We start from the raw sequence: 21,199 nt of genomic DNA on the forward strand, positions 1-21,199 counted from the left end.
AGGTTGTAGATGCTTAGAGATGAGAATGATAGTTCCTTGGAGGAAGAAAATCAACCCCGATCTTAATGGATGACAGGGAATTGAGAGGCCGAGGTTCCACTCAAGCTTTTATTTCCAATAATCATTTTTGAAGCTTACATTGCCTCAGGGCAGCACAGTTTGAGTAGTGGTTAGCACAATGCTATTACAGTGCCAGCGACCCACTTTCAAATCTAATGCTGTCTTTGTATGTTCTGCATGGGTTTCTCTGCGTGCTCCGGTTTTCTCCCACCCTTCCAAATGTATGGGGTCATAGGTTAATTGAGGTAGTTGGGTGGCATGGACTTGTAGACCAAAGGGCCTACATGTCTAAATTAATTAAAATTTTTAAAACAATCTGATACAAATGATCAGTTTTACTTTTGTTCAGCTTGAGTATCATTGCCAAAACTATTTATCTCTTACATGCTCGATTTTCAAGTTGCCTAGATAAGGATGCCTTTAATGTGGTCCCTGTATATCATGAGTATTTAAAGTACCCTTATGATGTGTCATAAGACGTGAAGCAACAAAAAAGCAAAACACAACCAGATGAAAGCTTTTAAGTACAAAATAATCACATAACAGCAGGGCCCACTGTTCGAAAAATGCAGCTTGCCAGACATTGCTCTAGGCTTGGGATACAATCTCTGATTCAATGGACGATGCTACATCAAAAGACCAATGCAACATGGTCAATGTTCCAGATCAGTAACAAAGCACAAAAACCATCACTTGTGTCACCAAGGCACCAAGCGATACCTTCTGCTATAAACCAAGCCAGGTACATAGGTTCATTACAAAAGGGTAAAATGAACGATGTGCTCGTGATGGCTGAGGGCCTGCTTCTATGCTGTACAACCATATATCACAGTACATCAGGCTGAAACATCACTGTTACTCCTCCCCAGACACTACCTGACATGCCGAATATTTGATTTTTCTCGAGTAATTCAGTATTTAGGATGCTACTGGCCTGTACAAGGCAGTGAGGTTTACCTGTGTTGAAATGCACAAAGGGAACAATCACTGACCTTGTTGCACTACTGAGGTGCAACGATTACAATCACATTATTTCTCAAGCGTTGCATTTGCTCCAAAGAGCGCATGAAAATTAAACTAGGATTTCTCCTATCAACACACTCCCAAATATTTGCTAAGTGGAATGAGGCATAAAACCTGCCAAAACAAACCAGAAAAAACAAAGCTGAGACATTTATCCTTGATGGTGGTGCTATACAGTGGCCTCAGCACATTGTGCTTTGACCCCAAAATTCATTCTATTGAAGACATTGAAATGAATTTCAAGTCAAATTGTACTCTGTTGATGCAGACTTAGCGTTATTGATCAAGGATGAGAACGTCATTAAGATGCCTTTGTTAATATACATTGAATGCATAGGGTTTCTTATAAAGAATTAAAGGATCATCAAATGTCCCTTAAAACTGCAATATAACCATGTTTTTTTTTTACCCCAAAGTATTTGTTGTCCACAGGGAACTCCTTAGCCCTAACTTAGGAGGCACATCTGTCCAGATAAGCATAGATAGGTTACCAGATAATAGTCAATTCCCCAGAATATTACACATCTCCGGTGCCTTCCATTGCTTCTGGATGAATATGGAAGTTGCTGACAGTAAATGAAAAGTTCTATGAAGAAGTGAAATGTCGAAGGGCTCAGGTGCAAAACAATGGTTACACAACTTTGCCTCCTATTGACATTACGGGACTTGCTGGGTTTCTCCAGCACTTTTGTGCATGAAGTTCTATTACGAACCTTGTGTGTATTTTATGTTTTAAATAAACCAAAATGAACATCCATCTTCATTTTACACAGGAGGATTTTCAGCATAATTGGGCTGACTCCTGTGGCTGGGAGTTGTTTCATGAGGAAATTATGGGATCATATTCTTTCAAATTTAGAAGAATGAAAGGTGGTCTTGATGGAATTTAAAGCATTCCAAAAAGGATGGACAGGGACCTCTAATAGGGGCACCAGGACTGGGTTTCAGGAGATGGGATGTCTTTTCTGACATAGATTAGGAATTTCTTCTCTCAGAGAATCCTGTCATTGGAATTCCATGCTCAGAGGGTAATGGAAGCTGAATTATTGGATGAGTTCAAGACTTTTGGACTGTGTTGGAGTTTAAAGATTTTGCAAAGATGGAGCCGAGACCAGGATCTGACCAGTTTCCACCAGACTGAATAGCAAAATGGGCTCAAGGAGTTGAACAAAGCTTCCTGTCCCTATACCTTCTTGTACAATAACTACCTCAGCAGGGCTGAGATGCACAGTTTGACACTGAGCTACTTAAAGTTAGGATGAGGACAGGTGACCAAAAGTTAAAGTCATCAGATATTAGGACTATCTGAAGAATGATGGAGAAGCTTAGGGAAGAAATTCCCATCTTCAGGGACCTATGGAGCTGAAGGAATGGCAAAATGGAGATGAAAGCTACAGAGTTCAAAGAGCTCTAATTGGGGTGAGATTTTAGAGGTGAGTAGACCTGGAGGAGGTTACAAAAAAAAATTGCAGCATTGGCGGAGCTGCAGTAATGGCAGCATCGCCGCTAGTGCAGACCTGGGAGTGCAGAGACACAGTGCTGTTCTGAAAGTTTCAATCGTCTGGTCCTAATGTCAACGGCACCATAGAGGCTTTAAATGGCTTGATGCAGCAGCCGACAGGGTTTGTAAGTAAACTTGGTCTGTACCCACGATGGGGGTGCCTGTGCTCAGCGGCAGCCACAAGGGAATTGGAGGGAGCTCAGACTCCAGGGGAGCAGTGGACTGGCTCAGGGCACCAGAAACGGGCAAAACACCTCCACTTGAGAAGGAGAAGCATGGGAGAGAACCCTACAAGATGGTGACCACGGTAGTGGACCAGTGAGCGTCTTAGTGGCTGAGGGACTCGCAGTTAGGGGACCCATACAGGCAGCAGGATGCTGGACACTAGCTCATGGAAACCAGTAATTGGATCTGGGCAATAAGGGCTCTTAAAGGGTCCTGGGTGCTGAAGGCTTCCTGACAGAGTCGGAGGTTTGGATCAGGAGCTTGGGTTGCCGATGAATCGAACAGGAATCTGTGTGGCTACAGAGGATGTGGAGGTGAATCCACAGGCACTCAGTGACTGTTTTGCATCTTTTCTCCGAATATAAGGGGCGCACAGCAGTACTAATGGTACTCTAAGTCTGCCTTAGGGCAGGCAAAAGTTAAAGTATGCCATGTATGTTATATTTTTGAAGTATTATTACTTGACGATAAAAGGAACCTTGTACTTTGTGTAAGGTGGCTGGAGTGAGGCCTGGAGAAATCTTACAGCAAAGATCAGAATATTGCAATTGAATCTGGCTAGATTAAATCCTTCCCAGCAACTTTAAAAAGAGATCCAACAGTTCAACACCACTCCACCTCCAAAGCCATGTGTTCATGTAAAGGGATTCCTGCAGAAACAATATTGCTGAGTGCTCTCAAACATTTGCTCATCTTGAGAAAAAAGATGAAGGGAGAGGTGTTGAAAGTCCAACAACAGCAATTCATTCCAAGAGCACAAAAAGACCCAAAAGATAGCGAGGAATCAGTTACACTTTCAAGGTTGGTACATCAGCAGAAAAATCGGTATAACAACAAATTATAGATCAAATGGAGAAATGGAAAATATAATATAATAAAACACAACAGATACCACGGGCCAAAGATAGTCAGGTCGCTCAAGTAAGTTCCGCTCAAAGACCACCTTCGTTGTCCCAACTGATGCAATATTGCTCATCAGGAACAGGGAAATAACCAGATACCACATCAATCACAATTAACACGAACCTGTGGGATATAACAGATTTCGAAGGTAGTTACCCCAAAATGAGCAATACTTTCAAATGGATGGGTGTAATCCAGGCACCATTATATATATAAAAAAATAAAGCAGAGGATAAAGTTAGCTAGCAGAAGATGACAAAGTACTCCTCAAATCAATAAATGGAATCAAAGAATGGATTATATTCATATAGCACTTGTCAAACTGGTACTGCATCACATTGTTCATTCACTTGGGATGTGGTAACACTACATTCAATACTGAAAGGCTGAATATTTTTCACAAAACAAGGCAGATTCATACAAAATCAATATTAGATCCTGAAAACACTGCACAAATTCTCCACACAGACAAGTGTCCTGCAGCATTTGGGCAACGTGGTTAGCACAACGCAATTACAGCGCCAGCAACCCAGGTTTGAATCCGGCGCTGTCTGTAAGAGGTTTGTACAGTCTCCCTGTCTACGTGAGTTTTCCCCGGATGCCCCAGTTTCCTCCCACCCTCCAAAACGTGCGGGTTGTAGGTTAATTTGGGCATAATTGACACGGGTTTCAATGGTTGCAATCGGCTTCTACCATGCTATAAGTAAAAATAAAATTAAAATTTTTGATAATTTATTAGGCAGACAAGGACTAGCTTCTAGAGATAGATGGGAGCATTCAGCTGCTAACTTGACCCGGCCCATCAAGGTCACACCTAAAGTACTGCTTGAAAGCAATTGAATGAAGTAGTTAAATGTTGGCAACTGTGGTTCACTGTAAACTACTAGGCCAGACAGCAATTGCAACTGCTTCTAAACTGCTAGCCCCTGGTCAGAGAGGAAAAAAAAATTATGAGACAAGGAGTCTGGCCTTTTATGTAAGAGCACATTGCATCTTAAACACTGTATGAACAGATGGACATAGAAGAAATATTTGCATCCAATATGACTGTTGGCATTCAAGATGACAACCAATTGCATGTTCCTATGGCTGGGACTTATTCAAAAACATGACATTCCATTATGTATTTTCTTTTAATGCAACAAATCACAATCAAACAGAAATTAATCTCAATGAACGAGTAACATCTTGCAAATATTAAATCTGAAACACAAAGGAATCTGGAACGATAAATGGCCTCTAATTGACCACAGACCATTACTATTTACGGCAATTAGACTTTGTAGCCATAAATGGATCAGACAATTCAACGTGCTTGGTGGAATTATGCAATGCTTTTGTAAGACAGAACCCTCTTGTCTGCTGGGTAGGGAGATCTGGTAACAACTTGAAACAAATGAAATGAGATGTTAACGCATTCTTGATTGGCAAATATTGGTAGGAATTCATGTTGCTGCCCTGCTGAGTCTGCAATCCTTTTCCTTTCTCATTTTCTCTCCTGAAGCTCAAGACTAAAAGAGTATTGCAACTGAAATTTCATCGACAGCCACAGGTATTGCTGGGGACTAGAGTGGATCTGTTGGGAGATGACCCTATTAACCCTAATCCTTCCATCACTCTCTTCTCCACGAGTTATCTAACCAATGGATTGATAACAGGTGCATTTTTGTTCACAAAAATCCCTAATTCCGGACTCTCTCATTTTCACAACAGCAATGACACAGTTGGCCACAGATCTGGCCTCCATCTATTATTCAATCTGCCCTAACTTTTAGGTTAATACAAGATTAACACAAACCTTTCTCTGTCTGTCATACAGGGAGCTCAGTTTATCTTGAGAGTGAGAGGATGAATCACTGAGGCCTTGGTCATAGGCTGTGTTAGCTGAATGCCGACATTTCTTCTGCAGAATTCAAAAAGAGTTTAAAAGTTAAATAGAAATCGAAGCGTTATCATGCTAAAAAAAAATCCAATTTAGCAAACTGCTTCAGAAAGGATTTTATTGATGTTTCTTAAAAAAACTTTCCTGCTTTTCGCATGGCCTTAAGTGTGTATTTGCAAAATAAATTAGCCAGTTTTCTTTCCCCATCTCTTGGAGGCAGTTGTTCAATGATTGCAATCCCCAGCAATGATTAAAGCAGGCTCAATTTACTCCACATCTTTAACCTGTGTTTGTCAAAGGATGTCACTGTTCAGGACCATGATCCCTGGCTAATTTTCCCACTATTTTGGTGTAGCTTCCCAAACCAACTGTTGCATTAATGCACTCACCCCAACCACCAGTGGCCAACCATGGGCAAGTAGTTCTAACTTGCGCTTTGATTTGATCTTGAGCTCGAGCTCTCATTTTCAGAGACTGGGTGTCCCATTTCAAACACTGGGTGGAGAATGAATGCACTCAGAGACACTGGAGGTTCAGATCTTAAGCAGTTTACATTCAACACATGTTGTGGTTCCGGTAAAGGTGGTACATGTCAACCACAGCCCAGGACCTCTGAGACGAAGCTACAAGCTGCAGGCGACTCAGCCACCAGCATCAACACAAGATGCCAGTGGCAGAGGCCAGGAAAGAACTACTGATGAGGTCTGATCTCTGGATCAGAGCAGAGGTTCCCACCTTTGCCCCACCCCCCCCCTGCACAATTCCACCAATTTCCCAAGATTAAATTGCTCCCCGTAAACGGTCAAAGAAACCAGAAAGTTAAAAATAAACAAGTACTTCAAACAGACTGAGGAAGTGACGATTTCCAGGTCCTGGTTCCAGAAAAATTGCAACACAAATGGTCATTCAACCCATTGCACCAGTACTGGCCACTTGCAAGGATCTCTCAGGTTAGTCACAATCCTCCACTGGGCAAAGCTAAGGGTAATTTTCCCAGAGGGAATTAGTTGTGGTTTGCTGACTAGTGAGCATCCTAGTCTTGCCTTGGTGTCACGGCCAACCTCCAGCAATACCCCCACACTGAGGGCATGCAGCATGGTCAGGAATATCACCTTTCAGGTCAGCCATGAGAGCAAGGCACTGCTCTTACCAAGGAGGTAAAAGATCACATTTTGTAAACAATCTAGCCATTTTCTCCAGGGGAGGCGCAACACTTGGCCTCAACTAATAAGGCAGAGCAGACATTTCTTTGTTGATTTTTTTTACCTATGGGACCATGCTATTAACATGAAATGTCAGTAAAAGCTAGACTTTTTTCCACCCCCTTCCCTCTCCATTCACAGAGCCATCTCCCCTCCCCTTGTTTGCTTCTATGCCCTTCCCTCTCCATTCAGACCCATCCCCCCTCCCCCATTTGCTTCTATGCCCTTCCCTCTCCATTCAAAGAACCAACTCCCTTCCCCAAGTTTGCTGGTATTCTCTCCCTCCCTTATCCAGTTATTAGATTTCAGATTTAATGTCAGAATGCACACATGACATCAGATACAACACTGAATTACACGGCAGAATTACCACTAACTGGTAGTGCAAAGAATAAATGTAAATGAGTAAACATGTAAACAAAACCATAAACAGATAACAAATGTAAACAAACTGACTGTGCAATACAGAGTGAACAAAAGAAAATCGATAAAGTGCACAAGAGTCCTTAAACGAGTCCCTGATTGAGTTTGTTGTTGAGGAGTCTGATGGTGGAGGGGGAGCAGCTGTTCCTGAACCTGGTGGTGCGAGTCTTGTGGCACCTACACCTCTTTCTTGATGGCAGCAGCGAGAACAGAGCATGTACTGGGTGGTGTGGGTCTTTGATTTCTGCTGCCCTCCGATGGCAGCGTTCCCTGTCGATGTATAATAATGGGGAGAGTTTTGCCTGTGATGTCCTGGGCTGTGTCCACTATATTTTGGAGGGATATACAGTCAGGGGTATTAGTGTCCCCATACCAGATCACGATGCAGCCGGTCAGCACACTCTGTAGAAATTTGCCAGTGTTTCTGGTGTCATAACAAAACTTCCACAAACTCCTGAGGAAGTAGTGCTGCCGATGCGCTTTCTTCACGATGTCATTACTGCGTTGGGTCCAGGAAAGATTTTCCAAGATAGTGACTCCCAAGAACCCAAATTTGCTCAAGCTTTCCGCCTCTGATCCCACAATGATCATTGGATTGTATAACTGGCTATTACCTCCTGCCTGTGGGACTATGCTTCTCCCCTGCCCCTCTTCCTCACCTCCCCCCCCCCCATTTTATTCAGGTGACCTACATTTTGCTCATTTCTTGATGAAGGGTTCAAGCACTAAACATTGGTTATGTATCTTTACCTTTCCTATATCAAGTACACTGACCTGTTGAGTTTCTCCAGCATTGTGTTTTTACTCTCAAATGATAATCACAAAACTAATGATGGTCTTAAAATCCGGTCTGATTCATGCAGCTCCCAATGAGGCAGGTCTCCCCTCTTATTTCCCTGCAACTTATTCTCTCAGACAGGCCTTCCTCAGACATTTAGCCAATGTACATGGATAGGAATGGTTGAGAGACAGTTGGGTCTTTCAGCAAATGGGATTAGCTGAAGTAGGCACCTTGGTTGCATAGACGAGTTGAGCCAAAGGCCTGTCTCCATGGTGTAAAACTCTGTGACTCTATGTCCATCAATTTCCCCTCGATTCTTGTGCCATTTCCGTACAATAAAGGGGTGATTGACAACCAGCACATCGTTTAGGATGTGGGAATAAACGAAAACACCTGACAAAAGCCCACGCAGTCACAGGAGAGCATGCAAACTCCACACAAAGAGCACCCAAGGTCAGAATCAAACCTGCATCTCTGATCTCACACCAATCTCGATGTTCCAAGGTTCATTTTTATTGTGACATAATAATACATTAAAAACATTATACTTCAATTTTTGTCTGCCGTAAGGCAAACATTCCCCATTGCCTCTAATAATGAGAAGTGAAAGAGAGACCCCTCCGAGTCACTGAATGTCCATGGATCTGCCTCAGCAGTCGCACAGACTCCAGTCCAAACTATCAACCACCCAAGTTCCAGATCTAAAGCTGACCAGGACCCTTTAGGAACCCTTTTTGCCCTCAGCACCTTCCCAAATCTCAGTTCCGATACCTGGTTACATGAGCCAATCTCCAGCAGCCTAGAGCCTGTGTGCGTCCTTCAGCCAATGAGCCCCTTGATTAGCTCTGGAAACTCTCCATATTCACATTTAGATCAACTTCACCACACAAATGACCACAAGAGGAGAAATCATCTAAGTCCATAGATTCACCTCTAGCGCTTCTGCAGCCAGTCCAGTCCAAACCACTGGCAATCTGAGCTCCAGACCCAAACCTTTGACTTGATGAGGAACCCTTCAGTACCCTATGCATCCCCTCGCATCCTGGTTCCAATACCTGGTACCTCTTCAGCCAGTCTCCAGAGGTGCACAGCCACAGCCTTCCCCAGTGGACCTCCTGGCTTCAAGACGCAAGCAGCCCACCGCATGGGTGGGTCTTTCAGCCCCCTCACTTGTTCACCACCATGGTCACCGTCCTTGCGGTTGTCTCCTCTGCTTTTCCTGACCCATGGGGAAGGGAACCTGCTGGCCAATATGGGACCCTCATCTGCTCTCTCAGTCACACATTCCTTCATCTGCTCTCTCAGTCACACATTCCTTTCAGCCCAACTCATCAAGTTGATTGACTTTCCCAGCTTAGCTAGTCCCATTTAGTCCATATCTCTCCACACTTCCCTATCCATGTACCCATCAGATGTCTTTTCAAAGTCGGAATTGCAGCTGATTCCTCCAGCTTTTCGTTCCACATACTCATCACCATGTGTGTAAAAGATCACCCTCATTCTCCTCTCATCTTCAACCTGTAGTTTTAGACTCTTCTACCTTGGGGATATTCACAACATCTTTGCTCATTATTATTTTATGTGCCTCTACAGGTCAGCTCTCAGCCTACACTGCTACGGGGAAATTATTCAAGGCTATCCCGTTCTAGGCAAAATGCATTACCAGCTACTCTCTCATGCCAATGAACTAATAATTTTTAATGTGTAAATTGGCTCCTGCATTTCCTTCAATACAACAATTCACAGGCTGTAAAGCACTTTGGGAAGTTCTGAGCTTATGAATGGGCTCACTTGAGATGGAGGGTTTCCTTTTCATGATCATCTTGAAGCGAACCCTCTCAGGCACACAGCTTTCCAGAAAATCTATCATAATATGACCATGACGCCTTCGGCTCAGTCAGGTGGAGAAATCCTCCCACACGCAACCAATCTATCATGCTGTATTGTTCTCAGTCCAGCCCTCAAACCCATCACAAAACCTGCATCCAGAGCACAGATTCAGCAAGATAAGGACTTTGTCCATTAGCTGATTAATCCACTTCAGCACAAGCACAGCAGCCATGCTGATTCAGGATGATTCCATACACTGTGACATTCAGATGACTACAATTGGCATGCTCCAACTGAGGTCCATGATGCAAGAAAGGAGGGAAATTATGAATGCTGTGGCAAGGTTCCTGCTTCTGACCGATCACACATCACCTGGTAAAATATACTGGGAATCTAAGGGCAGAGACTGTGATGGCCACTGTGGCTCGCTGATCTAGGCTCAAACACAGCAATAAAGAAGGGCATTACAGAAGGTGCAAAAAAAAAATGTACATGAGTGCTGACAGACTAACAGGTTTGAACTCAGGCTCTGTCCAATGGAAACAACAAAAAGTTATTAAAATTACAGATGTAGATCTGACATTCCTATTGGCAGAGGAATCAAACGCCAGAATTCATGGATATAATGTGGTCTCCATAAATCCAAAATGGAATTCAATTTTTTTTAATATGAGGAAGAAATCAGAAGGTCAAACAATAAATGAGTGGATGGGTGGAATAAAATAAATGCATTTAGCAGAACCAGAGGAACAGAAGGAGATGCTAAATAAAAACACCAACATAGGAGAGTGAGTGTACAAGCTGTTGAGATAACATCATTCTGTGTAACAGTTAGTCAGGTGTTCAAGGCTGTTGATATCAGACAGAAACATGACAATGTGGGGAAAATCTAACCCAAGTTTAAGGTGCAAATAATTACACCGCTGAAGGTAAAATCTTGGGAATTCCTTCTTGCACCAAACTCCCTTGTGTCTGTGCTACAGGCCTCTTAACACTCCCGGCCATCTGGCAGTCTGTACAACCTGAATAGGAAATGGTTTGGCATTATGGAATTCAGAGATAATAAATGGACTCAGATACAAGCTTGAAGAGAATAAACAGGTTTCTCTGCAGATGGTGGGGTATGCCTGTCATTAATCTCAAGGGAGCCACATCTACCAGCAGACACTTTGAAAATTACTCCTGTTTATAGTTTCAAGTGACCTTTCAACTTTTTAAAATATTCCTTCAAAATCGTGTCAGCATTTGGAGGGAGTTTAAAAACTCCCCCACAAATTGAGGTGGCTGGGGGGGGGAAAGGAAGTGGGGAAAAGATGGCACCTCTGACAGTGAGGCACCCCCTCAGTGCTGTGCTGGGTTGCCTGGCGACTATTACCCAGAATCAGCCCTCACCTTTGGCTCAGGTTCTGAAGGAATCGGGCACAAATATCCCCAATTCAATGCCTAGGGCCATCTCCTAAACTTCTGGCTCAACCTCTGGGAGGTAAAGTTACAATTCCCTCCTTGCAGCCATCCAGATGACGAAGGATGAATGAACAAAAATAACTGCAATATCCCATGGCCCCACCCCAATGCTGGCAGATCTTTAAAAATACAGTCTATTTGCCCATCGTCACAGACAGTTAACTAATTTACAGGCACCATTTTTCACTTGTAAGCACCTATGATATTGTGAACTTGGACAATGTTCATGGATGTGCATTGCATACATCCATAGATTTTTCTATGAACCTCTTTGCAGTCTTGACTCAGACCAGTTGCTACATCAGATGCTGGCAATTGAACCACACAACCCTTTTGGTGCAGTGAGTCACCATTTTCAAACTGAACTTCATACTCAGTGATGCAAATTCATGTTAAGCAGACTAGCAGGTAGTTTCTGTTGAGCCAATCTGACATTGCAGTGCTGGCTCCTGTGCCTTGGAAATGCTTACCTTTGGTATTTCTCAACAGATTCTTCCCTCCTCTACAACCCCACAATGCTTCAACTTCTCTGCACCTCTCCCACTGTCTTCTTGCCTCTTCCCACATCCTTCACCTCTCTCTCACCAAATGTCTCAGCCTAAACCCCAAAACTTTTCAAACCTCAGCCCCTCACTCCTCCCCATGATGTGTTTTTTAAACCAACGTACAGGCAGACCCTGACTTCAATGGAGTTCGGTTCTGGGACTCACAATGCAAGTTGAAATTATTGTAAATTGAAATAGAGTGAAAAAACTGAGATTTGCCAAAACCCACGAGATTTCGCAAGAAGACACCAGAACAGATCCATCAGGAAATATCGTATGTCGGGACATTGCAAGTAGGGGGTTTATCTTGTAGATTATTATCTCATTCCTTACTGTGCCAATTTCTGTCGTCACTCTGAGAATAGTCTATCCAAATATCTAACACTGAAGTTTTAGCCAAACATTGTGAGGTTTCTCCAAGACACGGTCCGACTGCAAGGATAAGGACAGACACAGAACAGGTGCTTCCTGCCAGGCAACTTATAAGGATAATGAAACACATAAAGCAGTTTATGGGCTCACCCAATGGTTTCCAGAGTTTATACAATGTAGAGTTAAGGCGTATCAACATGTCCCACATTTGATCCTTTATCTTAGCAATAAATTGGGTTACCTAAATTAGCAACAACACCCCAGGAAAGGAAATGAAACACTGTAGGAGTTTCTAATACCAAATGACATCCAGGCCACTTAGAAGTATGAACAATGGGCCAAGGCAAGACTGGGTGCAGCTGTGATTAACCAAAATTCCTCTACAAACTTTGATCAGAATGAAGGTCCTTGGCTGATTGTGCAATGGGAATGGAAGCTGCCTACACAACATTCCCCAATAAGGAGTCGAGACCTGGTGGTATATGAGGGGAGGAGTGAGGAGAAAAAAGCTGGAAAACGAACGAGAGCAGTCTGCCTGGTGTCGCGCCATTAAACTGACTTACCACTTTGTTGAAATGGTACTTGCAATAGCCGCAATACTTCACGTTGTCAATTTCGGAGCCTTGTTCCTCACACAGCAGGCCAGCCATCTGGGCGCTGGGGAGAAGCATATTGCACATTAACTACACCCAGTGGCGTCACTTGGGCTGGTGTCACCCAGTGCAGTAATTCATGGTGTCATCCTGCCACCCCCCCCCCCCCCCGCCCCAACACCCCCATGGACCTCCTCCCGTACCAGACCATACAGAATGCTTAGTAATGTTTTTTGCACTATTGTTACTTGTAAATTGTAATTCCCGTATATCACTGAATGTAACGGCAAGAGTAGTGAGATAAACAACTAGCAAAATTCAAATTACACCTTTAAATTACAATATCATATTACCTCATTCTCAAAAATATTATTGATATTGGTTCACAAATAAAATTTACCACAATTTCTGCTGAAACTGCACAGAAAATGCTATAGAGTTATTTTGGTTCACTCAGCGCAGTCCGCACCCCCTGCACCCAACCAGTGATACAGGGTACTAGTGGTTACACCCCCAACCTTCACATCTGTAAAACCACAAGCTGTCCTGAAGTCAGCTCTCTGGCCATGATAGGCTGTTATCTTTCACTCCTGAAGGCTTCACCTTGGAGCAGCTAGCAGAGCTGTAAGCTCACGGCTCCATTGTCCTCGGGTTCAATCCAAAAAGCTTGCGCTGTCTGTGAGAAATCTGCATGTTCCCCCTATGAACATATGGGTTTCCTGCTGTGTTCCCATTTTCTCCCACATGCCAAAATTGTGCAGGTTGGTAGGCTAATTGGTCACTGTATGTCCAGTAGAGAAGAATAAAATGGGGGTAAGGTAGAATTAGTGCATAGATGGGAGCATGATGATTGGCACAGACCTGGTGGGCTGAAGGGCATTTTCCATGACTATGTGAACTTTGCCAGCCATAGAGCTCACCTCAAAGCTGTAGGCAGGAAGATGCTCCTTTAGTAATGAATGGACAATAAACTTGGAGCAAGACTAATTACTTTCAGTTTGCTGAAAAATAAGTGTTGTGAACAGGAACACAAGTTCCCATCAATCTTTTCGTACTGTTTATACAAGATCTTTATCAGGATAATGATTGAACAAAATTAACAAGCATTTTATTTGATTGCCTTTTTTGTTATTTTTTATTTTTCACACTATAAACCACATTGATCAAGATAGATACATTTTCCTTTTCAAATATATACAGTGTCGTTTTCTCCCCCCCTCCCTCCTCCCCTCCCACCCTCCCTACCTCCCCTCCCATTCATTTAAAGTTCAGAATCTAAGATACATTAAACCCGTCAAACAATGTTGTCACTCAATAAAAATAAACAAGAAATTCCACTGAGTCAATTCTTTTCATTCTCTTCTCCTTCTGTCATTTTAGGTGGTAGATGTCCCCGGTAGGTTTTCTCTATTATGTTTCATGTATGGCTCCCATATTTGTTCAAATATTGTAATATTATTTATTAAATTATATGTTATTTTTTCTAATGGAATACATTTATTCATTTCTATATACCATTGTTGTATTCTCAAGTTATCTTCTAATTTCCTGGCTGACATAATACATTTTTTTGCTACAGCTAGGGCTATCCTAACAAATCTTTTTTGTGCTCCATCCAAATCGAGTCCAAATTCTTTGTTTTTTATGTGATGCCGGTAGAGGACCCATGATTCGGAGCCGAACAGGAGTGTGGGTATGACAACGGCTCTGTATACGCTAATCTTTGTGAGGTTTTTCAGTTGGTTGTTTTTCCAGACTCTTTTGTGTAGTCTTCCAAAGGCGCTATTTGCCTTGGAGAGTCTTTTGTCTATCTCATTGTCGATCCTTGCATCTGATGAAATGGTTAAATACGCATACACTCATGTACACACATATATACATACACACACACACACATATACACACATACATATAGTTCGTGGTCATTTTTGCTCGTTACATGTCTTCATCTCTCTGTCTGTTTTGTAGTTGTTCTGCAAATTTTCGTGCTTCCTCCGGATCCGAGAATAGTCTGTTTTGCTGCCCTGGAATAACTATTTTAAGTTCCGCTGGGTACTTTAGCATAAATTTATATCCTTTTTTCCATAGGATCGCTTTTGCTGTATTAAACTCCTTCCTCTTCTTCAGGAGTTCAAAACTTATATCTGGATAGAAAAAATTTTTTTGACCTTTGTATTCCAGTGGCTTTTTGTCTTCTCTTATTTTCTTCATTGCTTTCTCCAATATATTTTCTCTTGTTGTATATCTTAGGAATTTTACTAAAATGGATCTTGGTTTTTGTTGTGGTTGTGGTTTAGGGGCTAATGTTCTTTGTACCCTTTCTATTTCCATTTCTTCCTGTAATTCTGGTCTTCCTAGGACCCTGGGGATCCAATCTTTTATAAATTCTCTCATATTCTTGCCTTCTTCATCTTCCTTAAGGCCCACTATCTTTATATTATTTCTTCTATTATAATTTTCCATTATATCTATCTTCTGAGCTAACAGCTCTTGTGTCTCTAACTTTTTTATTAGATTCTTCTAATTTCTTTTTTAAGTCCTCTACTTCCATTACTACGGCTGTTTCTCGTTCTTCCACCTTGTCCACTCTTTTTCCTACATCTGACATGACCATCTCTAATCTATTCATTTTTTCTTTTGTACTTTTAATTCTTCTTTTTATTTCACTAAATTCTTGAGATTGCCATTCTTTTACTGATTCCATATATTCTTTAAAAAAAAATATCCATTGTCTTGCCCTTCCCTTCTTCTTCCATTTCTCTGTGTTCTTCTTCTTCCTCTGGGTTGGTCATCTGTTGTTTCCTTGATTTCTTTTTACTCTCTTCTTTCTTGTTCTCGTTGTTTTCTATGTTCTCTTCTTGTTGTTGCGCTGTGGCTGTCATTCTCAGCTGTGGAGATCGACTCCTCAGCTGGTCCCCCCTCCTGTCAGTGTTTTTTTTGTCTTGCGCATGCGCGGTTGCGCACTTTGGCTTGGCTCCGCGAGCCATTTTTGTAGTCCTGAGCTCGGGACTTCGACTGACCTGAGGGAGCGGGCTTCTCTCTCCACAGCGGGCCTCCACGGACAGGTAAGGCGTTCACCTTCTTCTTCCGATGTCTTTTCTTCTTCTCTTCTTCCCGTCGCTTTCGACTTTTCTTTCTTCGCTGCCATTTTCTTCCCACCTTTACTTTCACTTTATTTTAATTTTCGTGTTTGTGCCTTTGTGTTTTCTCTGTTTTTTTAAAACTTTTCCGGAGAGGGCTGGAGTTCCCCGACCGGCCACTACTCCATCACGTGACTCCTCCCTTATTTGATTGTCTTGACCTATTTTGGTCACAAAAGAGTGGATTATTGCTCGAGGAAGGGATAGAGAAGAATCAGGGTAAGTGAAGTGAGGCAAAGAAAATAGATGGCAAACAGAATGCTGGAAAAATTCAGCATGGACAGGTAATATCCATGGAGAAACAAGAGTTAACTTTTCAGATCCAAAATCTCGAAAAGCCATCAACTTCTCTCCACATTTTGTTAGACTTCAGATTTGCATCATGTGCAGTATATTATTTTTTAATGTGTGGAAGAGTTGTGGAGAAATAGTGGAAAGGAATGGCAGGAACCGGATGAAGTGTCAAGTGGTAAAGAGAAGGGGAGAGAAACAGTGTTGTGGCAGGGGTGCGTTACATGAGCATTCCTATCTCAAAAAATCTATGATCCCAAATGATTGGAGGTAACCCAGGGTAGTAAAAAGCCTAGTGGGACCCTACTGCATGATGGTACAAAGACACAGCAGGAAGATGGGTTGATAAAACGAGCAAGTACCGTTTTACCCATTTACTCATGCTGTTTCTATAATTGGGCCCTGAACTGAATTGCCAAAAAATATTTGGCTTCCTTCAAAGTTTTTCGAAAATGAACTTTAAACTTGAATCCATCATTAACATACTAATACATTGATTATATAAAGCTAAAGGCAAAATATTTCTGCCACAGTTTCAAATCTAAGCATGTTTATAAAGGATTGCGATTCAGACAATCATCAGCGTGGAATTTTTTAAATTCCAGTCAACGCAACCAGTGCCTAATGGAATTGTTAATCCCAGAAGATGATTTACTGATATTCTAATAATTGCCATTGGAACCATAATTCACAAGTCACATTATTGATTACAACCACTCACCTCACTCTACCTGCAGTGAGGCAAATTTCAGAAGTCAAAGACCAACAAGTCTAAGTTTCTTTCCAACACTTATCAGGGTCTTGAACAGATCAGGAACGAAGTCCTTCTTATGAATGAAGGAACCTTCATGAATGAATCTGGGACTGTTCCAACACCACAAAAGGATAGTCTGCACTTTTGCACAAGTATTTAAATTTAGACATACAGCACTGCAACAGGCACTTTTGGCACACGAGCCCGTGCCACCCAATTTCTCCCAATTACAACCACTGGACCATTTCGAACAGCAGAAGGAAATTGGAGCAGCCAGAGGAAACCCACACAGACACGGGGAGAATGTACAAACTCCTTACAGACAGTGCAGGATTCAAACCCCGGTCACTGGCGCTATAATAGCTTTGAGCTAACCACTACACCAACCATGATGGCCTAATAATTGTGAATATTATATTTTTGTACCTATTGTTTCTTTTTAATTTAATGAATTATGCAGTTGTCCTTGACCTTGTCGTTTTTATTTTTACGAAGTACCTGTTTGCCTGCAGCAAGCAACCATTTCAGTACAATGTGTATGACAAACTCATCATCACTTTTATTAATGACTACATTATGTTTTGGGATAGTCGGCAAGTTGCTTGTGAAGGGAATGATTGGGAAGGGGAGTAGAACAAGGGGTGAAGAATGAAACACTTCTTTTCCAGGACAATCAAGGAGATGGTGTAAGGTAAAACATCATGAGATGGGAATGTGTAAGGAGTTACCCTGTACAGGGCAGTAACAAGAAGGGGAGGTGTCCTTGTACTCCTGTTAGGTAAAACATCATGAGATGGGAATGTGCAGGGCTGTAACAAGATGTGAATGCATCCTTGTACTTACAAGATAAGAGAGACATTGATGGATTGAGAGGCAGGAAGCTAGCAGGGAAAGGATAGCAACAGTTTTAGTCATTGGACAAGTAATGATATGATGATGTTCTAAGCACATATCCAAGGGTATAAAAAATCACCATTTTGCTGATAACGGCAGAATGCATTCTCCGACTAACTTTGTTAGTCGCAAGTGTTACAATCCGGTAATAAAGAACAAAGAACCCTGATTTCGACTCAGCCTGGTGTTTGTCTCACTCATTCATGAACAAAGCAGACCTAACAATGGGAATCACTGAACATTAAATTGTCATGACCACTTGGAAGAGGAGCTCTGTCATCTTGACATGGAATGACTTCGCCTCATAGCAAGTGGTCAACACTTAACGCTGAAATGTGTCGGAAAAAATACCACAAAAATGCTGGAACTTTGAAGAAGGGCTCAGGCCCAAAACGTTGGTTATACACCTTTATCTCCTATGGATGCCGCGAGACCTGTTGAATTCCTCCAGCATTTCTGTGGTTTTACTATAATCACAAGTGTCTGCAGACTTTTGCGATTCACTGAAATGTGTTAAATTACTCTGGGGAAATTAGAGATGGGCAATAAATGTTAGCCAAGCCTGACATCCCATATGTAGTTTATGAACAAATTCATCATTGTCCGAATGTGACATGAAATTCCCACACTCATGTTGTCAACCAATCGCTGAGTTCACAGTTTTCTCTGGAGGATTGTGGAAATTAGGTCGAAACTCTCTCACAGATTTACAGACTTGTATGCTTCCAAGCTCACCTCGAGTTCTTACTTGCAAGTGTTAGGTGCTTACAGTGGCACAATGCCCTAAGCAGGTTTGATGTTGGTTCTGGGATGCAGATGTTGCCCACATGTCCTATAGATTAGCTCCACCAAAATGGTGGGGGATGGGGATGCAGTGCCTGTCTGGGGTGAGAGTATGCACCAGGAAAGATGAAGGATTGGTGCAATGACACAACCTTGCTTGACCTCATACTGCACTAGGATTTGTTGAGGAACAGCTTGCATACCACAATGATGGATGGTGACTAATTTTTAGTGATAGCTACACTTGGGAAGGAACCACTAACCCTCCATGTTGCTAGATACATTGGAAGTCAAAAGCAACCATGGATTAGACATGGAGTGAAGATCACAACTCCTGTGCTTCTTCCTGGGCTCTGCATTCAACTGGAAAGGAATATTGAAGATTCTTGCAACAATTTCTGCCATGGCAGGTAGCAGGACAATCTTCATTCAAACAGCTCTCTTTTCTTGCAGATGGCGATGAGTGGAGCTTCTCTGACATCCTTTGGAATACTCCTCTCTTCCCAGATCAGGGAGACAAAGTCATGGTTTTCCACAAGAAAGATACATATCCAAAGTTTTGGTCTTGAGTCCTTCATCAAGGTATGGACAGCATTGTGTTTTTACTAAATGATACCCCACCCTTGATTCCTCTGCATGAAGGGCTCCAGTTCAAGTCTCTAGCATCTTTGGATAGATCTTTGGGGGCTGGGATAGAGTCAATGAGATGTGGACCTGCTGCCATGAAATTTCTATGACCTGTAATTGTACGTTTCCATGACTGTTGGAGTTTTGTAAATTAAATTTAAGAGAACTCCACAGAAACAGGCCATAGACCATCGAAGAAGAACTGGGTGCTCTACTCTCTCCAACACATGTTCACCTTTTGGTTTGTCTTTTCTGCCTCTCTCACTTTTCCTTAAAAAAACATCTACACAAATTTCTATGGTACTACTTCTCACGGTCAAAAGCTCCAGTCTCTGAACAAAGCTCCAACTTTAATCCCTTTTAAAGTCATTTCCAACTCTTTCAATTTCAGATTCTTCTACAGCATGGGTTCGCGTGGGGTAGCATGGATGGCATAGCAGTTAGTGCAATGCTTTTACAGTCCCAGCGAATGGGACAAGGGTTCAAATCCTGCACTGTCTCTAAGGAGTTTGTACATTCTCCCTGTCAGTATGGGTTTTCTCCGGGGCTCCAGTTTCCTTCCACCATTCAAAACCTACTGGGGGGGTAGGTTAATTGGGTGTAATTTGGGCAACACTGACTCGTGGGCCAAAATGGCCTGTTACCATGATGTATGTTTCAATTTAAGAAATTTTTTAAAAAGTGAACATCCTTCCCTCTACAACCATCTTGTCTAATAATGAAAATCAGTTTATTATCCTATACATTGTACAATGCACATCTGCACCTCAATGAGGCTTTGTAGGTTTCTCCATATTCAGAAAACAATTACCATAACCTTCTGGTTACCCAATGGAATTCAGCCCCTTTACGCTTGAGAAATGGGAGTTCTGAAAGGGTAATGAAGGTTCTGGGAAAGTTAGGAAACTGCTCTCACCAAGTGACGTGGAATGCCTGCCGACACCCATGCCGATTGCAGGTCATGCAGGCTCCAGTCGCCGCCTTGCTCTCGCGCCCTTGTTCTTCACAGAGGTAACAGGTCTAGAACCAGACGGGAGGAAAGTAGAGAGTTAATGCCTTTTAGCAAACACACCACGGATTTCATTCAGAATAGTAAAGCCAACATCATGGAATGGCTAGACCAATATATGCAGCAAGGATCTCCTCCAACCAAACAGTAGCAAGACCAAGACTTTGTTCTTGGAGTTAGCTCCCTAACCACTGAGGGTGCACCTGAAGCTGACCTGACCTTCTCTTAGCCCCCTACTTTGGTCCAATTATTCCAACACCAATATCACCTTTTTCTACCTCGCAATTACTGTAGCTGAAACTTTGAGCCATAGTTTTGTTATCGCTTGTGCTCAATCATCCTAACACATTCCTGGCTGACTTCATTTGTTTTCCCATCCAAATGAAAGGTCCTCCAATGTTCTAGTGCCTGTAACCTAACGCATCAACTCCCATTCACCAATTAACTTTATACTTACTGCTGACACTGGCTTGCAGAGACATTTAAAATTCTTATTGTCAACAACTCTTATCATAACCTCTCCTCACTCCAATCTATCTGATACCAAGTATAATTCTATGTCCCTGCTTTTTTGACACTACTCAAAGTGAAATAGGCCGTCATAATTTTATACTCAGGTAATTTATTCTCCCTTAAGCCTCTCAGTTTTGAAGAAGATAACCTCCACCTAATCAGAGCGTATTGTTCCAGTCTGAAGAAACTAAAGCAGAAGCAAGATCAACTCTCCAAGGAAACCAGACAAACATTGAAGGGCTATGGGGTAGAAGTAGGAACTGACTGCTTTACTTCCACCAAGAGCCAACAGATACAGATGGCCCAAGTGGCCTCCTCAGGTATTGCCAACTCAATAAACACTGCCAAGCACCAGAGTTAAAATTCTCAGCTGCAAACAGTAAC

General features: G+C 42.3%; 1 protein-coding gene across 5 annotated transcripts in view; it reads right to left on the reverse strand.

The window, feature by feature from the left end:
• The window catches only part of LOC138747616 (protein AF-10-like), a 222,294-nt gene that overhangs the window by 163,153 nt on the left and 37,942 nt on the right, over positions 1-21,199 (reverse strand). For 4 of the 5 annotated variants that reach the window (XM_069907001.1, XM_069906997.1, XM_069907000.1 and 1 more), the window contains exons 5-7: positions 20,210-20,313; positions 12,775-12,868; positions 5,511-5,615 (exon numbers count right to left, since the gene is read on the reverse strand). In XM_069907001.1, coding sequence (XP_069763102.1) covers positions 5,511-5,615; positions 12,775-12,868; positions 20,210-20,313 — 303 coding nt within the window. The remainder of the gene's footprint in view (positions 1-5,510; positions 5,616-12,774; positions 12,869-20,209; positions 20,314-21,199) is intronic. The other variant, XM_069906998.1, reaches the window with a different exon arrangement.

Source organism: Narcine bancroftii, chromosome 12 (assembly GCF_036971445.1).
Source record: "Narcine bancroftii isolate sNarBan1 chromosome 12, sNarBan1.hap1, whole genome shotgun sequence".
In the NCBI taxonomy this organism is placed as follows: Eukaryota; Metazoa; Chordata; class Chondrichthyes; order Torpediniformes; family Narcinidae; genus Narcine; species Narcine bancroftii.